Consider the following 20,257-nt stretch of genomic DNA (forward strand, 5'->3'; position numbering starts at 1 on the left):
TTATTATGTCGTAATAACTTTGTTATTCTTTAAGGTGTCATGAGACGCATCTGTTGTGTTCCCATGATAATGGCTATAATAATAATAGTAAGAATTTTATTATTTATACCCCACCCATCTGGCTGGGTTTCCCCAGCCACTCTGGGCGGCTTACAGAATATATAAAGGTAAGGGGACCCCTGACCGTGGACGACTCTGGGGTTGCGGCACTCATCTCGCTTTAATGGCCGAGGAAGCTGGCATAAGGGTTCTGGGTCATGTGGAGAACCAGAGCAGTGCACGGAAATGCCGTTTACCTTCCCTCCAGAGCGGTACCTATTTATCTACTTGCACTTTAGTGTACTTTCGAACTGCTAGGTTGGCAGGAGCAGGGACCGAGCAACGGGAGCTCACCCCATCATAGGGATTCAAACCTCTGACCTTCTGATTGGCAAGCCCTAGAGGCTCTGTGGTTTAACCCCCAATGCCACCCACGTCCTCTCTCTCTCTCTCTCTCTCTCTCTATATATATATATATATAAGAATATATAAAACATTTTTTAAAAATGTTCTCGAAGCTACCAACATGAGTCTGACCAAACTGCGGGAGGCAGTGTAAGACAGGAGTGCTCTGGTCCATGGGGTCACGAAGAGTCGGACACAACTAAACGACTAAACAACAACAACAACAAAACATCAAGCAATAAAAACCTTCCAATACAGGGCTGCCTTCAGATGTCTTCTAAAAGTTGTATAGTTCTTTATCTCCTTGACATCTGAAGGGAGGGTGTTCCACAGTGCGAGTGCCACTACCAAGAAGCCCCTCTGCCTGGTTCCCTGTAGCTTCCCTTCTTGCAGTGAGGGAACCAGCAGAAGACCCTTGGAGGAGGACCTCAGTGTCTGGGCTGAACAATGAGGGTGGAGACGTTCCTTCAGGTATACTGGACTGTATATACATCTGATCTGGCAAACCAGACATTGCATTTCTCTGTAGGAACAAATCTGGGATGGCTGGGACTGCTGTTGTGGACAAAACATTTACGAGTTAAGTCTCCACTTCCTCTACATTGAAAGCCTTTCTTTCATTGTAGTCTAGTGACAAGGGTTCATGGGCACCAGAGGCTCTTCCAGGAAAGCAGCATGAAAATTAGTTACGCAGAGTCTACAGAATACATTAAACTTTTGCCATCTCCAAACTGCAGATCCCATGCCACTGATGCACCACTTCAATCTGCATAATATTTTGCATAGAAAACTCAGTGAGTGGCTAGTATTTGGTATTTGTTACAAATGGGAGACAAATATGCTTTGGGGGCTTTATTCTGGCAATTGGGCAGAGTTCCTGGATTCTGAAGCAGCTTCCTAAGAACATCAGGCCAATGTTAAGCAGGCTTTACAAAACCCATTAACTACAGCCCATATGTAATGATCAGCTTTCTGTCATTCTAGTCTCAGGGGAAGGCTTGCAGAGTTACAGTTCTGCTGAGCAAAATCAGGAGACTGGGGAGCATTATTAACCAAACCCTGAAGAATATCCCGAGGTGCTCTCTGGTCCTTTCACCTCTACTTATGACACAGTACAAAGTTTGGCTCATGCCTTGGCTTTCTCATTTCCCTTACTCAAGCGGTATGATCAGGCTGATTCTCTAAGGGCCGTGAGTCAGTATTCCTGAGTTCTGTTTTGTTCTGATGCCCTGAGTAGGAAAAATAAGTCAAGGGCACAATTCGCAAATTTATCAACGCAACGCCAGTGGAAATATACCATGAAAGCCCTTAAGGCAGGGTGGACAACCTGCATGCAGAAGGGTACATGTAGCCCTTAGCCTCATTTCATGCTGGGGAAATGAGGGAAGTGGGGTGGCAGAAGGAGGGGAAGAAAGGGGGGGGTGCCATGCTCAGATTTGGCTCAGGCCCTGCCCACCAGCAGCATGCCTCTCCTGACAGATTACTCCCAAGGGAATGAGACTACAGACTGAAAAATGTTCCCTGCTTCCCATTAAGGCTTCCAGATTTTGTGTACAAAGATAACAGACATTCCACAGTAAGACCACTGTTCCATTCCTTGCATGAATAGGAACCACAGTCAATTGAGGGTGGAAGTCTCAAACTGAAATTAAAAAATGGGTTGTTGTTTTTACCTGAATCTTCAATAATTCTGATGGGATTTGAACTACAGTGGTACCTCGGTTTACAAACATAATTGGTTCCGGAAGTCTGTACTTAACCTGAAGCGAACTTAACCTGAAGCGAACTTTCCCATTGAAAGTAATGGGAAGTGGATTAATCTGTTCCAGACGGTCCGTGGAGTACTTAAACTGATGTGAACTTAACCTGAAGCGAACTTTCCCATTGAAAGTAATGGAAAGTGGATTAATCCGTTCCAGACGGTCCGTGGAGTACTTAAACTGATGTGAACTTAACCTGAAGCGAACTTTCCCATTGAAAGTAATGGAAAGTGGATTAATCCGTTCCAGACAGGTCTGCGGAGCACTTAAACTGAAAATACTCAAACCGAGGCGTACTTAAACCGAGGTATGACTGTAGTTTTACTCTTCCTTAAAAATCCATATGGCTCTGTTGTCTTGCTGTAATACAAAAGTATTCTATATTCCATATTTCCAAATGCATGAAAAGGGGAAATACGACAGAATTCAGGATATGCCTTTCCGTCAGATAACTTCGAAATGGCATCTGTATTGAGAGTTTGGTAGCAGGCATATTTAAATCCATTTTACCAATGAATTGGTAATTGAAAGCCAGACGATCAGTTAAAACTCTGTGATACAGCGACTGTCACCTGAGTTCTCATATCTTTTTCTTCTAGCTGTTTTTGGTAGTTCATCACCATTTGTCTCTCTCATGCCATCATGTGTTGTCTCGGGGAATGGCATTATTTTAACTCAAGTCTCTTTCCATGCTCTTTCTCCTCTCCCACAGTTGGATAAAGGGGATGTGAGTCAAATCAGCCTGCCTTCCAATACAAGCCACGGTGATGCTGATGGCAACTTCTGCCTTGACGTTCCAGATGGCAACCCAGACCCGCAGAGGACAAAGGCTGCCATTGACCACCTGCACCAGAAGATCCTCAAGATCACTGAGCAGATCAGGGTTGAGCAAGAGGCACGAGATGACAATGTGGCTGAGTACCTGAAGCTAGCTAACAACGCCGACAAGCAGCAGGCCTCTCGTATCAAACAGGTCTTTGAGAAGAAGAACCAGAAGTCAGCCCAGACCATTGCGCAGTTGCACAAGAAGCTTGAACATTATCACAAAAAGCTAAAGGAGATTGAACAAAATGGGCCCTCTCGACAGCCCAAAGACGTCTTCCGGGACATGCACCAGGGTCTCAAGGATGTAGGGGCCAATGTCCGCTCCAGCATCAGTGGCTTTGGAGGCGGAGTGGTGGAGGGTGTCAAAGGTGGACTGTCAGGCCTTTCTCAAGCCACCCACTCAGCTGTGGTCTCCAAACCCCGAGAGTTTGCAAGCTTGATCCGCAACAAATTTGGCAGCGCGGACAACATTGCCCACTTGAAGGACACGCTGGAAGATGGGCACCCTGAGGAGGCCTCACGGACTCTGAGTGGCAGCGCCACTCTGGTTTCTAGCCCCAAATACGGCAGTGATGATGAGTGCTCCAGTGGCACTTCTGGCTCAGCAGCAGGTAGCAACTCGGGGGCGGGTGCTGGTGGCTTGGGCAGCCCCAAGTCTAACACCTTGGACAGTCACCACTATAATTTTGAGACCATCATAGAAGAACTGAGGGAGATTAAGGACATTCAGTCCCACCTTGAGGACTCTATGGAAGACCTCAAGGCTCAGCTGCAACGAGATTATACGTATATGACTCAGTGCTTACAGGAAGAGCGTTATAGGTAAGACTTGTTGGGTGTGCTCCTGTTAATTCCCAGTGGGAAACTGTCACCCTTCACCACCATATTTAATTGTTGTTGACTTGTGGAACTGGGCATGCTGGCCAGTCTTTATGCGGTGGCTCTTGAAAGGTGGGGTACAATAGATGAAGATGCTGGCAAATAATGGAATTAAGCTTTACAGTATGTCCTATGCGAAGAAACAAATTGACAGTGAATTTCCCTTTAAAAGAGGCTGTGGCAGTGAAGGGGGGATGAGATGCTACAAAGCACATGGCAATGAGAGAGGAATTCAGCCTATGACCTCAATCCAGTCAGTTATTTGCAGCCACACAGGATTCTGGGATATCAGAACCAGCCATGCAGCATGGGAATTTGCTTTCCATTTCCTAATTTCCCCCAGTCACTGCTACTCCTTTCTCCTGCAAAGTTCTGTTTGCTTTGGCCACAGTCCTGTGCACAATTACCTGGAAGTAAGCTCCACTGAGAACAGTACGTATTTCTTTATTTTTAAAAATAGCTATCCACTTCTCTTTATAAATCCAAAGTGGCAACTTACAGGATAACACAAACCAAACAACAACCTAGCCCCAGAAACCATATAAAAACAACAATAGATAACACCTAACACAATTATATGCATTTGATAACACTTGTTATCCTTCAAGAAAGTAATTTTGCTTGTTATCCTTGCATGTTTACGTAGAGAGAGAGCCTAACAGAAATTTGTCTCCTTTTTTCCTAAGCCAATAATAATTTTGCGGTGGAAGGCCAGTGCTTTTGGATTTATGTTCTTTAGTTGAATTCAGGCTCCCATTTAGTTGCAAACCAATATGCCTTAATTGCTATAGCAACCATGAGTATGCATGCTTGTTCAGGAAAAGTATGAATTTCAAATGGGGGTGTGTGAATTTTAAATAAGTGATTCAAATAAGTCATTTTTCCTAGTGATTTAAATCATGATTTAAATCCTGCCTAGCTGTCACTAGCTTTGAAGATGTCTGCTGGAATTTCCTGTACTGTAAGTTCTCCTCAAGAAGAAAGACACTGCACTATTAACTGCTTCTATTTATAAGACACAAGAGGAAATGCATTCCTGGTTGAATGCTCAGTTCCAGCTTCTTGCTTCTCTCCCACCGGTGGAAAGATAAGGACCCGTGCCCCAAGGATTCTTTTGCCCCTGGGCTTCATTAAAATTGCAGGCAGTGAGGAAAGAATTATGTTTCCATTTTTGTGTGAGAGGAGGGTCAAGGGCTCAATCCTGGGGTGACACTTGCATGCTATGCGATGCTTATGGTTCTCACAGATGTGGGGAGCATATGTCTCTTGCAGGCTTCTTATAGTCCCAACCAGCTCTCATGTCTAGGGTTGGTTAGGGTGGGGGTGGAGAAACTGTGGTCCTCCCAGATGTTGCCGGACTCCAGCTCCCATTAGTTCCAGCCACCTTAGCCCAATGGCCAGGGATGACGAGAAAGGTACTCGAGCAACATCTATGGAACCACTCATTCTGCACCCCTGGTCTAGGGGTATGGCTCTTCCTCAGTGTCAGAGGTCTCTGGTTCAAAGCCCAGACAACTGTGCTGGGGGCATGGAGAGGAGAAGGAGGCTGGTTGGACTTTTGGGGAGATGGTGTAGGTCAGTGAATGAGCACTTGCCTTGCAGGCAGAAGGTCCCAGGCTCAATGTCTGGTATCTCTACTAAGTAGCAGAGCTGGGAAAGACCTTGAGTCCTTGGTGAGCTGCTGCCATCCAGAGTAGACAATTCTGGAGTAAATGGACATATAGCCAGACTTTGTATAAGGCATCTCACCACAGAGTCCAGTCACCATAGAATAAATAGCACACAGCTTCCGTGAGTGTTTTCTCAGTGAAGTATCTCCTAATTTTCTGAGAAGTGTCTCACAGGGCCAGTTTCCTATTAGGATCAACCAAGGCTGCATGCACTCATCTCAGATGGCCATAACAAATCTTCAGGCAGTTTTCCCACATTGGTCCAATCCTACTACTGAAGATCACACTTACCTTTTGCCCCACTATTTCCAGGCAGATGTCCACACTTTAACACTACATGTCCAATGAATTTTTCTTTTTTTGCCTCGAGCTTTTCCCATGAAATTCTGCTCTTTAAAGCCAAATTGGAGCAAACATCAATTCATGTTTTCCGCAGGTTGATGTTTGCTTTAAAGAGCAGGTTTTCACACGGAAAGCTCTGCAGCAAAAGAAAAGAAAAGAAAAAAGGTGCTTGGACACAAAGCTTTAGATTGCAGACCATGCCTGGAAAGAGTGGAGGAAAGGTAAGTGTGGATAAGCCTTCAGTGTGAATACAGTCATACCTTGGTTTACAGCCGCTTCAGGTTTTGTATTTTCGGGTTGCGCTCCGCGCCGAACCCGGAAGTACCGGAACAGGTTACTTCTGAGTTTTTGTGCGCGCGCATGCGCAGAAATGCTAGACCTCACTTTGCGCATGCGCAGAAGCGCCGAATTGCATCCCGCGCATGCGCAGATGTGCAGACGTGGGTTGCGAACGTGCCTCCCACACGGATCACATTCACAACCCGAGCCACTGTACAGTGCTTTTCACGCAACCAGCTGTACATACAGTGAACGTGCCCAGGGAAAGCAAGTTTGCAGTGGCAAATCCTACCTCAATTCGCTGGACCTTACAATCTTCATGTGCATACAAAGTGTATGCTTACAGTTTTCCTGCATGCATTTGGGGTTGTGCAGGGCCCCATACCACACTTGTGTTCCCTTTGTGTATGCATAGAGATTGTACAGACAGTCTAGTCCAGTGTTCCTCAACCGCGGGTTCCTCGTATTTATTAGACTACATCTCCCATCGTCCCTGACTATTGGCTAAGTTAGCTGGGGATGCTGAGAGCTGTAGCCCAACATCTGAGGACCCAAAGCTGAAGAACACTAGTCTAGTGCAGTGTTTCTCAACCAGTGTGCCTCCAGATGTTTTGGGACTACAACTCCCATCATTCCTGACCACTGGTCTTGCTAACTAGGGATGATGGGAGTTGTAGTCCCAAAACATCTGGAGGCACACTGGTTGAGAAACACTGGTCTAGTGAACATATGTAGGTCAGGGAGGGGCTCATCACCACGAGCCCTCTTCTCCCCACATGCATTCACTAGAAGCGTGTTTGATTGAAGTGCTTATCTGTGTCCTCATTTATTTTGGATGTCCATTTTGTCCTACCCTGGTGTTTGATGCTTCCCCCACCCCGGCCGTTTGGGTTTTTTGTCCCCCCCCCCAGAAGCTGGAAAATATCCCAAAATATCCTGGAAGGCATTTATCAGTGACAGCAGGGATGGAAACAAAACTCATTGTTCCCAAAGGCAGGCTTTGTTCAGAAGAGACACACACACCCTTCTCATTTGTTTTCCACTTACCCACATGTATCCCAAATGAAGGGCTGATGAAAACCTTTGGATTGCAATTGAATAATGACCACCAAACCAGGAAAGAGGTGGGGAGGAAAGAGGAAGGAACTGCAGGTGAGAGAGAGCTAGAGAGAGAGGGGGGGAGATTTCAGGCCTGACAAGTTCTGAGATAATCCTTCGTCCAAGCCACATTTTCATCAATGGCAGCTTCCACCAAATGCATAAACCACTAATGCAGGTGTGAGGAAGCTTTGGCCTTCAGATGTTGCTGACGTATAACCACCCCCCTTGCCCATTGGCACTGCTTGCTGGCATTGATGGAAGCTGGAGTTGAGCAACATCTGGCGGGCCAAAGGTTCCTCATACCTACACTACAGTAACTCTTATAGAATAGGCGATCCACTTGATAGAAATTGCTGTTCAAAACATGCCTTCCAGGGAAAGAATTATTCTGAAATATGTTAGACCTGAAATATTTTTTCTTTAAGCCCCACAACTTTCTTCCTCATCTCCCCCCCACCCCCAAAGTTGAATGACATTTATTAGGAAATCAACTCCACTAAATGCATGGGACTTATTTCTTTATCTATCTGTCTATCAGTTACAAGGTTTTTTTTTATACAACGCTTCAAACATATTTCCAGCTTTGTTTACCAAAAGAAAGCAACGCAATAAAATGTGAGTAACAAAGGCATAATAAGGCCAGTAAAATCCTTATTAGTTCCCCAATAACTAATGGAGTTGGGTGATATACAGCATAATATTAAAAACTCTGAAACCTTAAATACAAAATAACAGTTCTAAAAAGCAACATTAAAACCATCTATATCAGGGATCAGCAACCTAAGGCCCATGGGCCGGAAGCGGCCCGTGGAGGTTGTTTGACCGGCCCATGAGCTGCCCCCCAACTGAGCCACCCGCTCGTGTGCTGCGCTAAACCGGTGCAGCATGGCACAGGGACTCGCCCTCCGCGGTGCTGAAAATCGCGTCGACGCATGCGTAGACACTGAAAATTGTGGGCATGCGCACTCACACGCGATCCAGCCCATGGAAAGATCTCTGTGGGACCGATCCAGCCCAGGCAAGATAAACCTTGCTGACCCCTGATCTATATGAAACTTAGTGGAAACCAAAACTCTACCAGCAGCACACGATTGCAGCTTAGAGCAGCCTGCATCAGCCTGGTGCCCTCCAGATGCATTGGATGGTGCTGAAGACAACTCATGTGTATATAAAAGAGCACATAATCCTAGAAACAGTCCTCCTTGCTTCAGGTGGTTAAACCATGTCCATCTACCCATCAGCTGATATCACTGGTGGCATCAACTGATGGTTGGGAAGGCAGGGTTAAATCTTATACTGACTACACACACCTGTTCCCAGGACAGAACAGGCTCCTGCAGCCAAAGCAGCAAGATTTAATCCCCCCTCATCAGCTGATGATCAGGGGTTACATCCTGCACAGTTTTAAGCAGTCCAGCAATCTGGTTTGAGCCTTTGATTTTAAGCAGCTCAAAGAAGAGGGGGGGGGCTGCCTGAAAGCCCTTTACAAAGGGTCTCATCTTGAGTGGGGGAGCTGCAGGTTGCTGTTTGTGACAAGCACCATGTGCAGGATTGATGCCCTCTGCTCTCAAATGATAGAACCACTGATAGAAATTTGGCCACCACCAACTGGGGATGACAGGAGTTGTAGTCCAAAATATTTTGAGGGCCCCTGGATGAGGAAGGCTGCTTTAAAGCATACAGCATGGGGCACAGGGTCAAGATGTTAAGGAGCAAAGCATTGCAAGTAATCATTTAGTTGTACTTAGGACAATAAACCTAACAAAATGTTCAATGCAATCTGATGTCTTCTTTGATGGCCTGTTCAATAAAATGAGGTGATGGGGTTATGGTTCTGTGAGTATCTACGTAACATTCAGGACATGTAGCCCTTTGGCAGATTTAAGCAGAGGTAATCATCACAATATGGACCCAGGTGGCGCTGTGGTTAAACCACTGAGCCTAGGGCTTGCTGACCGGAAGGTCAGCGGTTCGAATCCCTGTGATGGGGTGAGCTCCCGTTGCTTGGTCCCAGCTCCTGCCAACCTAGCAGTTCGAAAGCACGTCAAAATGCAAGTAGATAAATAGGAACCGCTACAGCGGGAAGGTAAACGGCGTTTCCATGTGCTGCTCTGGTTTGCCAGAAGCGGCTTTGTCATGCTGGCCACATGACCTGGAAGCTATACGCCGGCTCCCTTGGCCAATAATGCGAGATGAGCGCGCAACCCCAGAGTCGGTCACGACTGGACCTAATGGTCAGGGGTCCCTTTACCTTTACCTTTAATCATCACAATAGGGACCCAGGTGGCGCTGTGGTTAAACCACTGAGCCTAGGGCTTGCTGATCAGAAGGTCGGCGGTTCGAATCCCTGTGACGGGGTGAGCTCCCGTTGCTTGATCCCAGCTCCTGCCAACCTAGCAGTTCGAAAGCACGTCAAAATGCAAGTAGATAAATAGGAACCACTACAGCGGGAAGGTAAACGGCGTTTCCATGTGCTGCTCTGGTTTGCCAGAAGCGGCTTTGTCATGCTGGCCACATGACCTGGAAGCTATACGCCGGCTCCCTCGGCCAATAATGCAAGATGAGCGCTGCAACCCCAGAGTCGGTCACGACTGGACCTAATGGTCAGGGGTCCCTTTACCTTTACCTTTAATCATCACAATAGGGACACGGGTGGTGCTGTGGGTTAAACCACAGAGCCTAGGGCTTGCCGATCAGAAGATCAGTAGTTCAAATCCCCACGATGGGGTGAGCTCCAGTTGCTTGGTCCCTGCTCCTGTCAACCTAGCAGTTTGAAAGCACGTCAACATGCAAGTAGATAAATAGGTACCAGTGCGCTGCTCTGGTTCGCCAGAAGCGGCTTAGTCATGCTGGCCACATGACCTGGAAGCTATCTTCGGACAAATGCCAGCTCCCTCAGCCAGTAAAGCGAGATGAGCGCCGCAACCCCAGAGCCGTCCGCAACTGGACTTAATGGTCAGGGGTCCCTTTACCTTTACCTAATCATCACAATAGCTCTTAAGAGGCGCACCCACTGTCAAATTGGTTCTTCTCACAGCTGTCTGACAGCCAATTATGAAAAGTAATCCAATTCCTTGTCGATATCTTCCTCTGTTGCAGGAACATAGGAGGCTACCTTCTTGCCCTAGGTCAGACTGACCATTGATTCCAGTATTTCCTCTGGCTAACAGCACCCCATGCCATAGCTGCCAAGTTTTCCCTTTTCTCGCGAGGAAGCCTATTCAGCATAATGGAATTTCCCTTTAAAAAAGGGATAACTTGGCAGCTATGCCCCATGCCACCTGATCTTTGCCCCTCCCACCCCCCTCCAATCCTGGAGATGTGAGGAACTAGACAAAGCATGTGCTCTACCACCAAGTGGTTGCCCCTCCCATAGCATGACCCTTTACAACCGCCATGTGGTGACAAAGCATGAAGAGATGGCTTCAGATGGAAGGACAGGGAGTTCACCAGGACTAGTTCCCATTAGTCAGCTTTTAAAGACATCCAAGTCAGTGGCAGTCAGCACCTCTCATGGCAGCGAATTCCATGAAGAAGACTGGGAGGAACAACTACAATTATTCTCATTTGTTTTTAGACTACTTGTATTTCATTTTTCTGCCCAGTATTCTAAAGAAAAGTTATTATGAAGAGCCAAACTGCTCATGCAATGATTTTATTCAGTTCCTCTTCCCCCCTATTTTTAACTTGCCATTTGCTTTTGAGTTCTGCTGTTTGTTTTTCTTTTATTTTCTATTTCAGTGCAATAACCAAGTCACTGGCTTGGTTAAATACTATATAAGGTTAAGCGGTGGAAATGGGAACATGTTTTGAAGCATAGAGAGAGCATTGGTTTTCCGTGGTGATCCGGGGTAGCCCAAGATGTTTTGTTGCTTTAGGTGAGGAGCAGGACTTCATCTTCCACTCCCACATTCCACGTACTGGACTGGCTGCTGATAGAATACACCAGGCTTAGGCAAACTCAGCCCTCCAGATGTTTTGGGACTACAACTCCCATCATCCCTAGCTAACAGGACCAGTGGTCAGGGATGATGGGAGTTGTAGTCCCTAAACATCTGGCGGGCCGAGATTGCCTATGCCTGGAATACATCCTCTACCACTAGCTACTAGCTTAGGCCAGGTGCAGGGCAAGCTAGCTTAAGCAATGGGGAGAAACGATGTGGGCTGCTGCCCCAGCATCTGATGACACCACCTAACTTTACCTAATGGCAGGGCTGGTCCTGTCCATAGGTTTATTTCTACTACCTGATTTCCCAAAAAATTCTAGAGTAACTGGGAATTAGACAGCATAATCCTTATTTTTTGGAAGCAAGTCCCACCTGCATTCAGTGAAGCTTACTCCCTAATAAGAGTCTTAGGAATGCAGCCTTAATCGTGATATTTCTTTAAGCAATTTGCATCGTTATCCAGTTAAAAGTTTGTTTGGATAGTAGCCATGGTGGTCTGTTGCACCAAAAGCAACCAGCCTGTGGCATCAAAGATGATTGTGTTGTTGTTGTTATTTATTTAATTTGTATATCACCCTTCATCCACAGATCTCAGGGTAGTTCACAACATAAAAGTACAACATAAGAGTACAAAATACATGATAAAATCAAGAAGAAGAAGAAACATGAACCAGTAATGCCCCCTCCCACAAACACATTTATCTGTTGTTTTCAGTTCCCTCCTATTTTGAGTGGCCAGATATCACTGTGCTTATTCATTTAAGCTTTATATATAGAATTGTCAAGAGTGCATTTTAATGTTTCCTGTCCATTTGATGCTACTGTTTACATTTTCTTTCCTCTGAATCCATGTAGACATATATGTTCCAGTCTACAAAGGTTGATGCCATAACACATAAAGTGTCAGAAGGTTCCTTTTTACTTGCTAAAGGACCACCACCCCACCCCACCCCCGTTGTTGTTGTTTTTGCACTTAAAATTTAAGTGGAGGAGGAGGAAGATTGCCAGTGCCATGTATCCCTATTGGCTCCCAGTAGAGGGGAAGACGAGGCAGTGAGGAGCCCATTGCAGGCACAGCAGCTGAGCCAATCTGATGCACCTGCTTCTGCGCCCACACTGAGTTGCCCACTGCCTACTTCCCCCACTAGGGTAAGTGATAGAGGTAAGTGGCATTGGGTAGGCAACTCTGCCCTACTTTCCCTGCCAGCTGCTCCTGCTTGTACAGATGACAGCCAGTCATCTTGGGGCACAGCTTTGCTCTGTGGAGGCTGTTTTCTGATCTAACACAAGGGTTGGCCAACCAACATTGTACAAATCTGACCTCAGACAGTCCCAGGAAATGGGCTATAATTGGGTTGCAGTGAGTTTGCTTCCACAGTGGTTTAACTGTTCACAGTTAAATTACACTTCCCTTTCTATTCTGCTTGACTGTCAAGGATATAGCAACATCCTGAAGGAACAAGGCAGGGATGTTTCATAGGGATAGAAGACGAAATCCGGTCTCTTGGAAAGTAGAGAAAATATACCATTAAATGCTTTCGTCATGTAGAGTGCCCCCTAGAGCGGCTGCTTCTGTGGACTGGCATTACCTTCCGCCATCCCTTGAGACCATCTATATCTCCTGCTGGCTTTTTACTCAAGAGGGAGGAGACTGGAACATGGATTGTTATATCAGCTGCCAAGGACAGAAAGACTCTGGCATACATACTGTATTTTTCGTTCCATAAGACACACCTGACCATAAGACGCACCTAATTTTTTAGAGCAGGAAAACAAGAAAAAATATATTCTGAATCACACCCTCCTCAAATACAAGCACAAATTCTTACCTGAATAACAGCAGCTTGTATATACTGTATCCCAAGGGAATACATTTTTTTTTTTGCATACCTTCAACTGTACATAGATATACATGTCATTTTCAATGCTATACATGTCATGTTCAATGCTATATAAGTCACTCACATTTATAATCATATTGTACTACTTTGGCTATGTGTTTAATAAAAAATTGAATTCTTGCATTGCAAAAAACGAAGATTACGGTGAAAAGTAAAAAACATTAATTGCAAAAAAACCTAGAGATTACAAAACAAAACTGACTTCAGATATGAAATCAGCATCGAAAGAACATATAAGAACAGTTGAAAAATCCCATGCAACAGAAATTTTTTTGGGGGGGGGGGGAATTGCTCCATAACATGCATTTGCTCCATAAGACGCACATACATTTCCCCTTACTTTTTAGCAGGAAAAAAAGTGTGTCTTATGGAGCGAAAAATACGTTACTCTATTTCTATGTGCATTCTAATCATCTTTGTGAACCTATCAAGGCTGAAAAGCAGGATATTATTTAGTTAGCTGTCGGTGTTCTTAAATGGTGGTTCAGCTCCAAGGAAAGTTAAAGTTGGGTATTGATTGTGGGCTGGTGTTTTCATTAGCATTGGCAAATTCATCGCCAATGAACTCAGAACATCCTTCCCTTCCCCTTCTCCTTGAGGATTTATCAGCCCATAGCAGTGACACATGAGAAAATGGGAGAAGCGAGCTTTGTCTCTTCTCGCCTATCTCTCTGGAACTTGAAAGGTTTGATGGTCCATGAGAGATGTAGCACTGCTGTCCTTGCTACACAGGAGAGGAATAGACAGAGATCCCTCGTTCCTACTTCCTGGATGCCTCTGCTAATTCTAGCTGGTGAGTCTTGAGGGGAGAGGGGAGTTCGGGACTTGGGAAGCATTGGTGTAGGAGATTAAGGAAATCTGAGCCAGAGGAAAAACTAAAGGATTTGAAAAGTTCACATTTTCTTTGACACCAGCATTATGAGCCCCCAAAGCTCATCCCCACACCTGAATACAATGAGCTTCCCTGACTTCTCCAGCTCCAAATTCTCACCCACTGCATGTGTTTCTCCCTCTCCCGCTACACAGATATGAACGCTTGGAAGAGCAGCTGAATGACCTGACGGAGCTCCACCAGAATGAGATGACCAATCTCAAACAGGAGCTGGCCAGCATGGAGGAGAAGGTGGCTTACCAGTCCTATGAGAGGGCCAGAGACATTCAGGTATGGGAATGCATAGGGATGCTTGTACAGCTGGCCTCACATCTTCCCCTCCCTATTGGGTATTTATTATTTCCACATATTCAGTCTCCCTCCCCAAAACATAGGATGGCTTACATATAAATACAAATCCTAGGTGATCTGCTCTACAGGCAGAGCTCAAGACCAGACCTGCAACCTTAGAATTGTGGTATATTCCTTCAGATCATTCTCTAAGCATGGATGTTTGGCACTGATAAGACTAGAGAACTGAAAAGATGCAGGAGAAGAGGAATGAGACTTGCATCTGAAGAACTGAGAATTTGTCTATGGATCTTAGCTTTAGATTGCGAGTCTGCAATCCGTTCCCTCTTGTCCCTAGATCGTAGAAGGGCTCAAGCTCAGTAGGTGTGCCACAGCTTTCATAGGAACCTTGGAATCTTCCATATAATAAGTCACACTGTATGTCCATCTAGGCTAGTTATTGTTTGCTCCAACTCATAGCCCTTCTCCAGGATCTCAGAAGAGAGGATCTTTCACCTCATCAGCTTCCTGGACATGTCTGGGATTGAAGCTGGTACTCTCAGCATGCAGTACAGATCCTCTAACACAGCTGTGATCCCTCATCCCTCAGCTAAGCTAACACTGGTCATTTTTCTCTTTCCCCTGCAGGAGGCTGTGGAATCCTGCCTGACTCGTGTTACCAAGCTGGAACTTCAGCAGCAGCAGCAACAGGTGGTTCAGCTGGAAGGGGTGGAGAATGCCAATGCTCGGGCCCTGCTAGGCAAATTCATCAACGTTATATTGGCCTTGATGGCTGTGCTGCTGGTCTTTGTCTCCACCATTGCCAGTTTCATCACGCCCTTGATGAAGACCCGCATGCGTCTCCTGAGCACCACCCTGCTAGTGCTTTTTCTCTTCCTCCTCTGGAAGCACTGGGACTCCATCACTTATCTTCTGGAACACGTGCTGCTCCCTAGCTGATTCTCCTGGCAGCCAGATATCGGGGCTGCAGGGTGTTTTGGGTTTTTTTTCATGTAGACAGAGAGAGAGAGAACGAGGAGACCTTCCAACTCAGTTCCTTTGTCTATACAGAGTATGTAATCCTCACTCGCTCTTCCCCTGCACAGCCAACTTTATTCACGTCCAACACCATCTCTCAGCCGTAGGGAGTGTCGCTGCATCTGAGCTTGTGAGAGGCTGAATAAGTCACTCCTCCAGGATGCCTTTGCAAGGGATTGTGGGAAAGCAAATGAAGTCCGGAAGAATCTTTAGCGGCAACACCTTAGCCTTTTCTTTCAAAGCAAACAAAGGAAGTGAGGGCGATTGCAAAGCTTTGTGTGCAGAGCTGCAGAACGCCAGTCTCCAGAGAGCGTTTTTGGCAGGGTGTTTTTCCACCTGAGAAGGATGATAAAAGGCTTATTTCTACATATGAAGACAACGGTTCAACACTGAAGATGTACTTTTTTCTTTTTCTTAAAACTGATGCCCCTTAGAAACATGCACAGAATTCATGGAGCAGAATGATGTACATATCATACCAGTTTATCCAAGTCCCATTCCTGCAGAACAGCTGATGTGCCAGAAGCACACCTGGGCATCTTTCTTATGATGGACTTGATGTGATCATGGATTTGGCCGGGTTGTTTCACCTGTTCGGTTTTGCCCAGTGGAGACAAGATCAAAGGGGGGAAAGAATCTACCACTGGTGCAAGTTCAGCATTTTTGGTTGGCTTTGTTTTATTTATTTATTTTTGCTTTTGTTTGATATCTTCAGGGACTAAATGAGAAATTCTGACTGTGCACCTGCGAATCTTACAATCTTTGCAAGTGTGTGTGTGTGTGTGTGTGTTAATTTATTGATTTACAGATGGGTTCCTTTTTCTAAATCGACTATTGTGTGAAAATTCAGCTGCCTTCACATCTCCTGGGTACCTAGAGAAAATAGAACGTGGTTTTAACATGGTTGAATAGTCCATGCAAAATTAGTGAGTCTCTATTTGAATTTGGCAATGCTTCATCAAATTTCACCAGTAGAAATTTTGCTCATTACTTGCTCCAAGAGACAACCCTCCATCTTCATATTGAAGCGATTCTATTAATAGTACATTATTGTAGTTTCTTTAAAGCAGACAAAGAGGCAACCATTGTATGCAGTATCATGCCCTTAGTGGAGGTTTCCTCACAAAAGAAGAAAAAGCAACTAACTGATCACTTCTGCTCTTAAGCTCCTGACGTATTTCTGCCATGTTTATTTCAACTGATCTATTCACACCTGCTGTTGCCCGAAGCATTTTATTTTACAGCAAAACTGTATTGCGCGTTTTAAAGCACATTTTAAAAGGTTTGAGATGAAATGATCTGGGTGAGGAGTTATTAATATAATATTCGCAAAAAATATAATTGCTGTTGCTGGCAAAAGAGAAGCTTATTGTAAGTTGAATTCAGGTGGTTGTTTAAGGGAAGCTGTGTGTCACGGGTAGAGACGCTCTCCCTCCCCAAGGTAAACTGTCAGTGCCTGCATGACAACTCTAGTTGGGCCTGCAGTCACCCCCCCCACGTTTGCACCTACTTGCCCTCTATCAATCCCCCATTTACCCCACACTTCCTCTCTTTCATCCACACTCCCCCTACATACATAGACTCCACCTTCTCTCTCACTCCCTTTTCTCTCCTCTCTCACCCTGCCCTCCTTCCACACAAAAAAAATCTATGGGGGGAGGACAGAGAGAGTAGGATTTAAGCCTTCACTCCCCAGTTGTCACCTCCCACAAATACCCCACACATGGCAATTAGGCTTTTGGGGGGGGAGTCTCAGTTGCATGTGGAGGTAATTTTTTTTAAAAAAAAAAAACTTCTAAGACTAATTGAAAAATAATGGGGGTGGGGAAAGGAGAGGCTGTAGGCTGGATTCAAAAGTGCCACAGAGGATGCCCCACCCCACCCCCAATTCAGTAAAGATAGTGTGTAAGCAATAGGCCAGAATTGAGGTTTTCAGTACAAAACTCAAGCTTGATTTATATGTGTCGCAAAGTGAAATGGCAGAGTCTTAAGGTGGTGGAATGGCCTCTTTTCAATTCAGTGGCATGGGTGGTGTGTCTAAGTGTAGGGTTATATTTTTGATTGCTTGTTTATGTTAAAAACAACATTCCTGAAAGCAGAAACTCAGGGTAGCAGACAGAAGGCTGTCTAGAAGAGGCTCCCTTCTATGCCTTGCTAGGTTTCTGCTTGCAAGAGTCATTTTTACATAGGGTTTTCAAAAACATGATTCACCTGCAGCCTAAGTTATACAACCTGCTGTACTTCGCAGGACTTCACCACCTCATTCTGTTGCATGTGTAAATTTAGCCTTAGATGTGATTAAGGTCAAGCTTGTGCAAGTTTTGCTTCGGTGAGAACTTTGGGCGGATGCCAAACGGTTTTGTAGAAAGAGAAAAGGAATGTGCTTCGTTACGATACAATATCTGATATCTTCTGATATTGCTCAAACCCATGAGGATATGCACTTTATGATGCTTTCATCTATGGCCAATGGCTGTGGTGTAAGATCTTCGGATCCAAGAGCTGTCAATTACAGTACAGGACAAGAAGAGAGAATTTTGGCAGGTCAGCTCCCACCCCAGTGACACTACAACAAGAAAAGCTTCATCTGCTGAAATTTTCCTCCTTATGACTGTTAAATGCAAAATAGCCTGGCAGAGTGGTTATCTACTCCCTTTATTCTGGTTCTGCCTGCAGATCTGCTCATTGTTACATGAAACATTATATATATATATTTTTTTGTTTCTCTGTTTGAGGATACTGTCCATAAGGCATAATCATAGTCTAGGTCAGTGTTTCTCAACCAGTGTGCCTCCAGATGTTTTGGGACTACAACTCCCATCATCCCTAGCTAGCAAGACCAGTGGTCAGGAATGATGGGAGTTGTAGTCCCAGAACATCTGGAGGCACACTGGTTGAGAAACACTGGTCTAGGTGACAGGTTTTCCTACCCAAGCACCTGATCTTGGCTTTTGAGAGCCTACATGTTACTCTCCCTGGTACCTAAAATGGAATGGTGGCTTGAGGCATAACCTCTGGAATGTATCCCCCTCTTTGCTAAGGAAGCCTCTGATGTCAAAATTCCATCATATGTAAGTAACATTTGTAATCTGCCTTTAATAACCCCAGGAGATGTGAAGGCTCTCAACTTTTCTTGTATACATCTATTTATTTTGTATATTTTCATGAGTCAGAAAATCACCTTGCCTTCCCTGCCCAGTTATCGGAGGAGCTGGTTTTCTAGTGCAATGTGCATGGATAATTTATTTAATGATGTCAGGATGAATGTTGTATGAGTTGGAAAAGAGCGTTCAATAAGAAACAAAAAAACTGTTCCAGAATATAAAATGAAACAGGTTTTGGCCAAAATCCACAGTGAAAGTGTAACTGAGGTGCAGGATTTGTGCTTTCCTCTTTAGTTCTGACCTTGCACTATTCCTGACCCTGACCCTGTCACCAAGTAATGGATAAGAGATGCATCTTGCTGCAGCAGGTTCGTCTTGCAGTGGAGAGCTAAAGAGGATGCTGTTGTGCACAGCTTCTAAAACATATAAATGGGGCTAGGTGAGGGTTCCCATGCAGGCTTTGCAGATCAAGAGGAGAGCATAGTCAGCTAGGACTTTTGTTATCCTTGATTGTTTTTATTACTAGCCTATTTATGCTCATGGGTTACACACACACACACACACACACACACAACTTGTGTTTTGATGTAATCAATTGATTAGTCATTGCGAACATTGACTGGTGTAAGAACAGCTGGGTTAATATTTTCCCATGCTTGTGTGCACCAGAAGCAAACAATTGCAATAGTCCTTTGTGGCCTTAGAATCATGACTGCATGATTTATTTACTGATCTAAATTCAACTGATATAGTATCTTTGCCCCACCCCTCCTGCCTTATCGAGAATAGGTGTGGCATGTGGCCACATGCTGTGTTTTCATTGGAAGCCTAAATCAAAATTAGTTTAGGACTGTTTGATGCCATTGGCCATGCCTATCGTATCCATATAAACGTAATGGATTAGTTAAAGCAACATTTGACACTTGATGGGGCAACCCTGTCACTTGCAGTGCTGCCCTAGCAGAAGGAGGGCTTGATTTATCCAACGAACTTGTGACTGGAGAATTGTTTTTGGCATTTCCCCACGATTGTTGCAATCATATAGTTTGGCATGAAAGGTGTTCCTTGTGAATTGGGTGCCAGTGGTTCCATGAGGTTTTAGAGTGCGAAGTTTCTAGCCCTCGTGACAGGCTTGAATCGGTAAGGTTTGTGGTCTTCTGTCACAGAGGGCACCCAAGCCCGCTCCATGGCATAACCCTCTTCTTATACTGTTTGACTGTATTTATTACGTATGCTTGAATCTTGTCCTGCCCTCTACCCCTTGATATTATGTTTATTTTCCATTGGGAAGCCCATTCAAAGGAAGCTCTGGTTTCATTTCACTATATTTTTCCATTCTTTTTTTTTTTCAAATAAAGAATTTTAAAACACTGGCATAAGAAAAGTCCCTAATTCTTAATGCCTGCAGTGGCACAATGAAGCAGCAGCAGCAGCTATTCAGGGAGGTGCATTCTATCAGATGATGGATGGCAAGAGACTACTTTGCCACTAACATCCAGACAGGGCAGGCCTGTGTTTTCCAGGCTTCTGTGATGATACTGCCAAAATGCAGCATTTTGCAATACAGTTCCCTGCTACATTGAGATACAGTGGTGCCTCGCTTGACAAACGCCCTGTAAGACGAAATTTCCGCTTAACGAAAGGATTTTTCAAGCGGAGGTTGCCTCGCTAGATGAATTCGTTTTACGAAAAATTCGTCTAGCGAATCGTGGTTTCCCATAGGAATGCATTGAAATTCAATTAATGTGTTCCTATGGGCAAAAATAAAATAAAAATCAATGCATTCCTATGGGATTTGCTAGACG

General features: G+C 45.0%; 1 protein-coding gene across 8 annotated transcripts in view; it reads left to right on the forward strand.

Moving 5' to 3' along the window:
• TMCC2 (transmembrane and coiled-coil domain family 2) overlaps window positions 1-19,836 on the forward strand; it is a 94,310-nt gene extending 74,474 nt beyond the window's left edge. For 7 of the 8 annotated variants that reach the window (XR_015951097.1, XR_015951103.1, XR_015951099.1 and 4 more), the window contains 4 exons: window positions 2,917-3,851; window positions 14,175-14,310; window positions 14,959-18,115; window positions 18,262-19,836. Coding sequence is in view for 1 of the 8 variants with exons in the window: in XM_035122736.3 (XP_034978627.3) it covers window positions 2,917-3,851; window positions 14,175-14,310; window positions 14,959-15,270 (1,383 nt within the window). In the remaining 7 variants the exon portion in view is untranslated. Of the gene's footprint in view, window positions 1-2,916; window positions 3,852-14,174; window positions 14,311-14,958 lie in introns of all 8 variants that reach the window. The other variant, XM_035122736.3, reaches the window with a different exon arrangement.
• The last annotated feature ends 421 nt before the right edge of the window (window positions 19,837-20,257 follow it).

Source organism: Zootoca vivipara, chromosome 7, assembly GCF_965207765.1.
Source record: "Zootoca vivipara chromosome 7, rZooViv2.hap1.1, whole genome shotgun sequence".
NCBI lineage: Eukaryota > Metazoa > Chordata > Lepidosauria > Squamata > Lacertidae > Zootoca > Zootoca vivipara.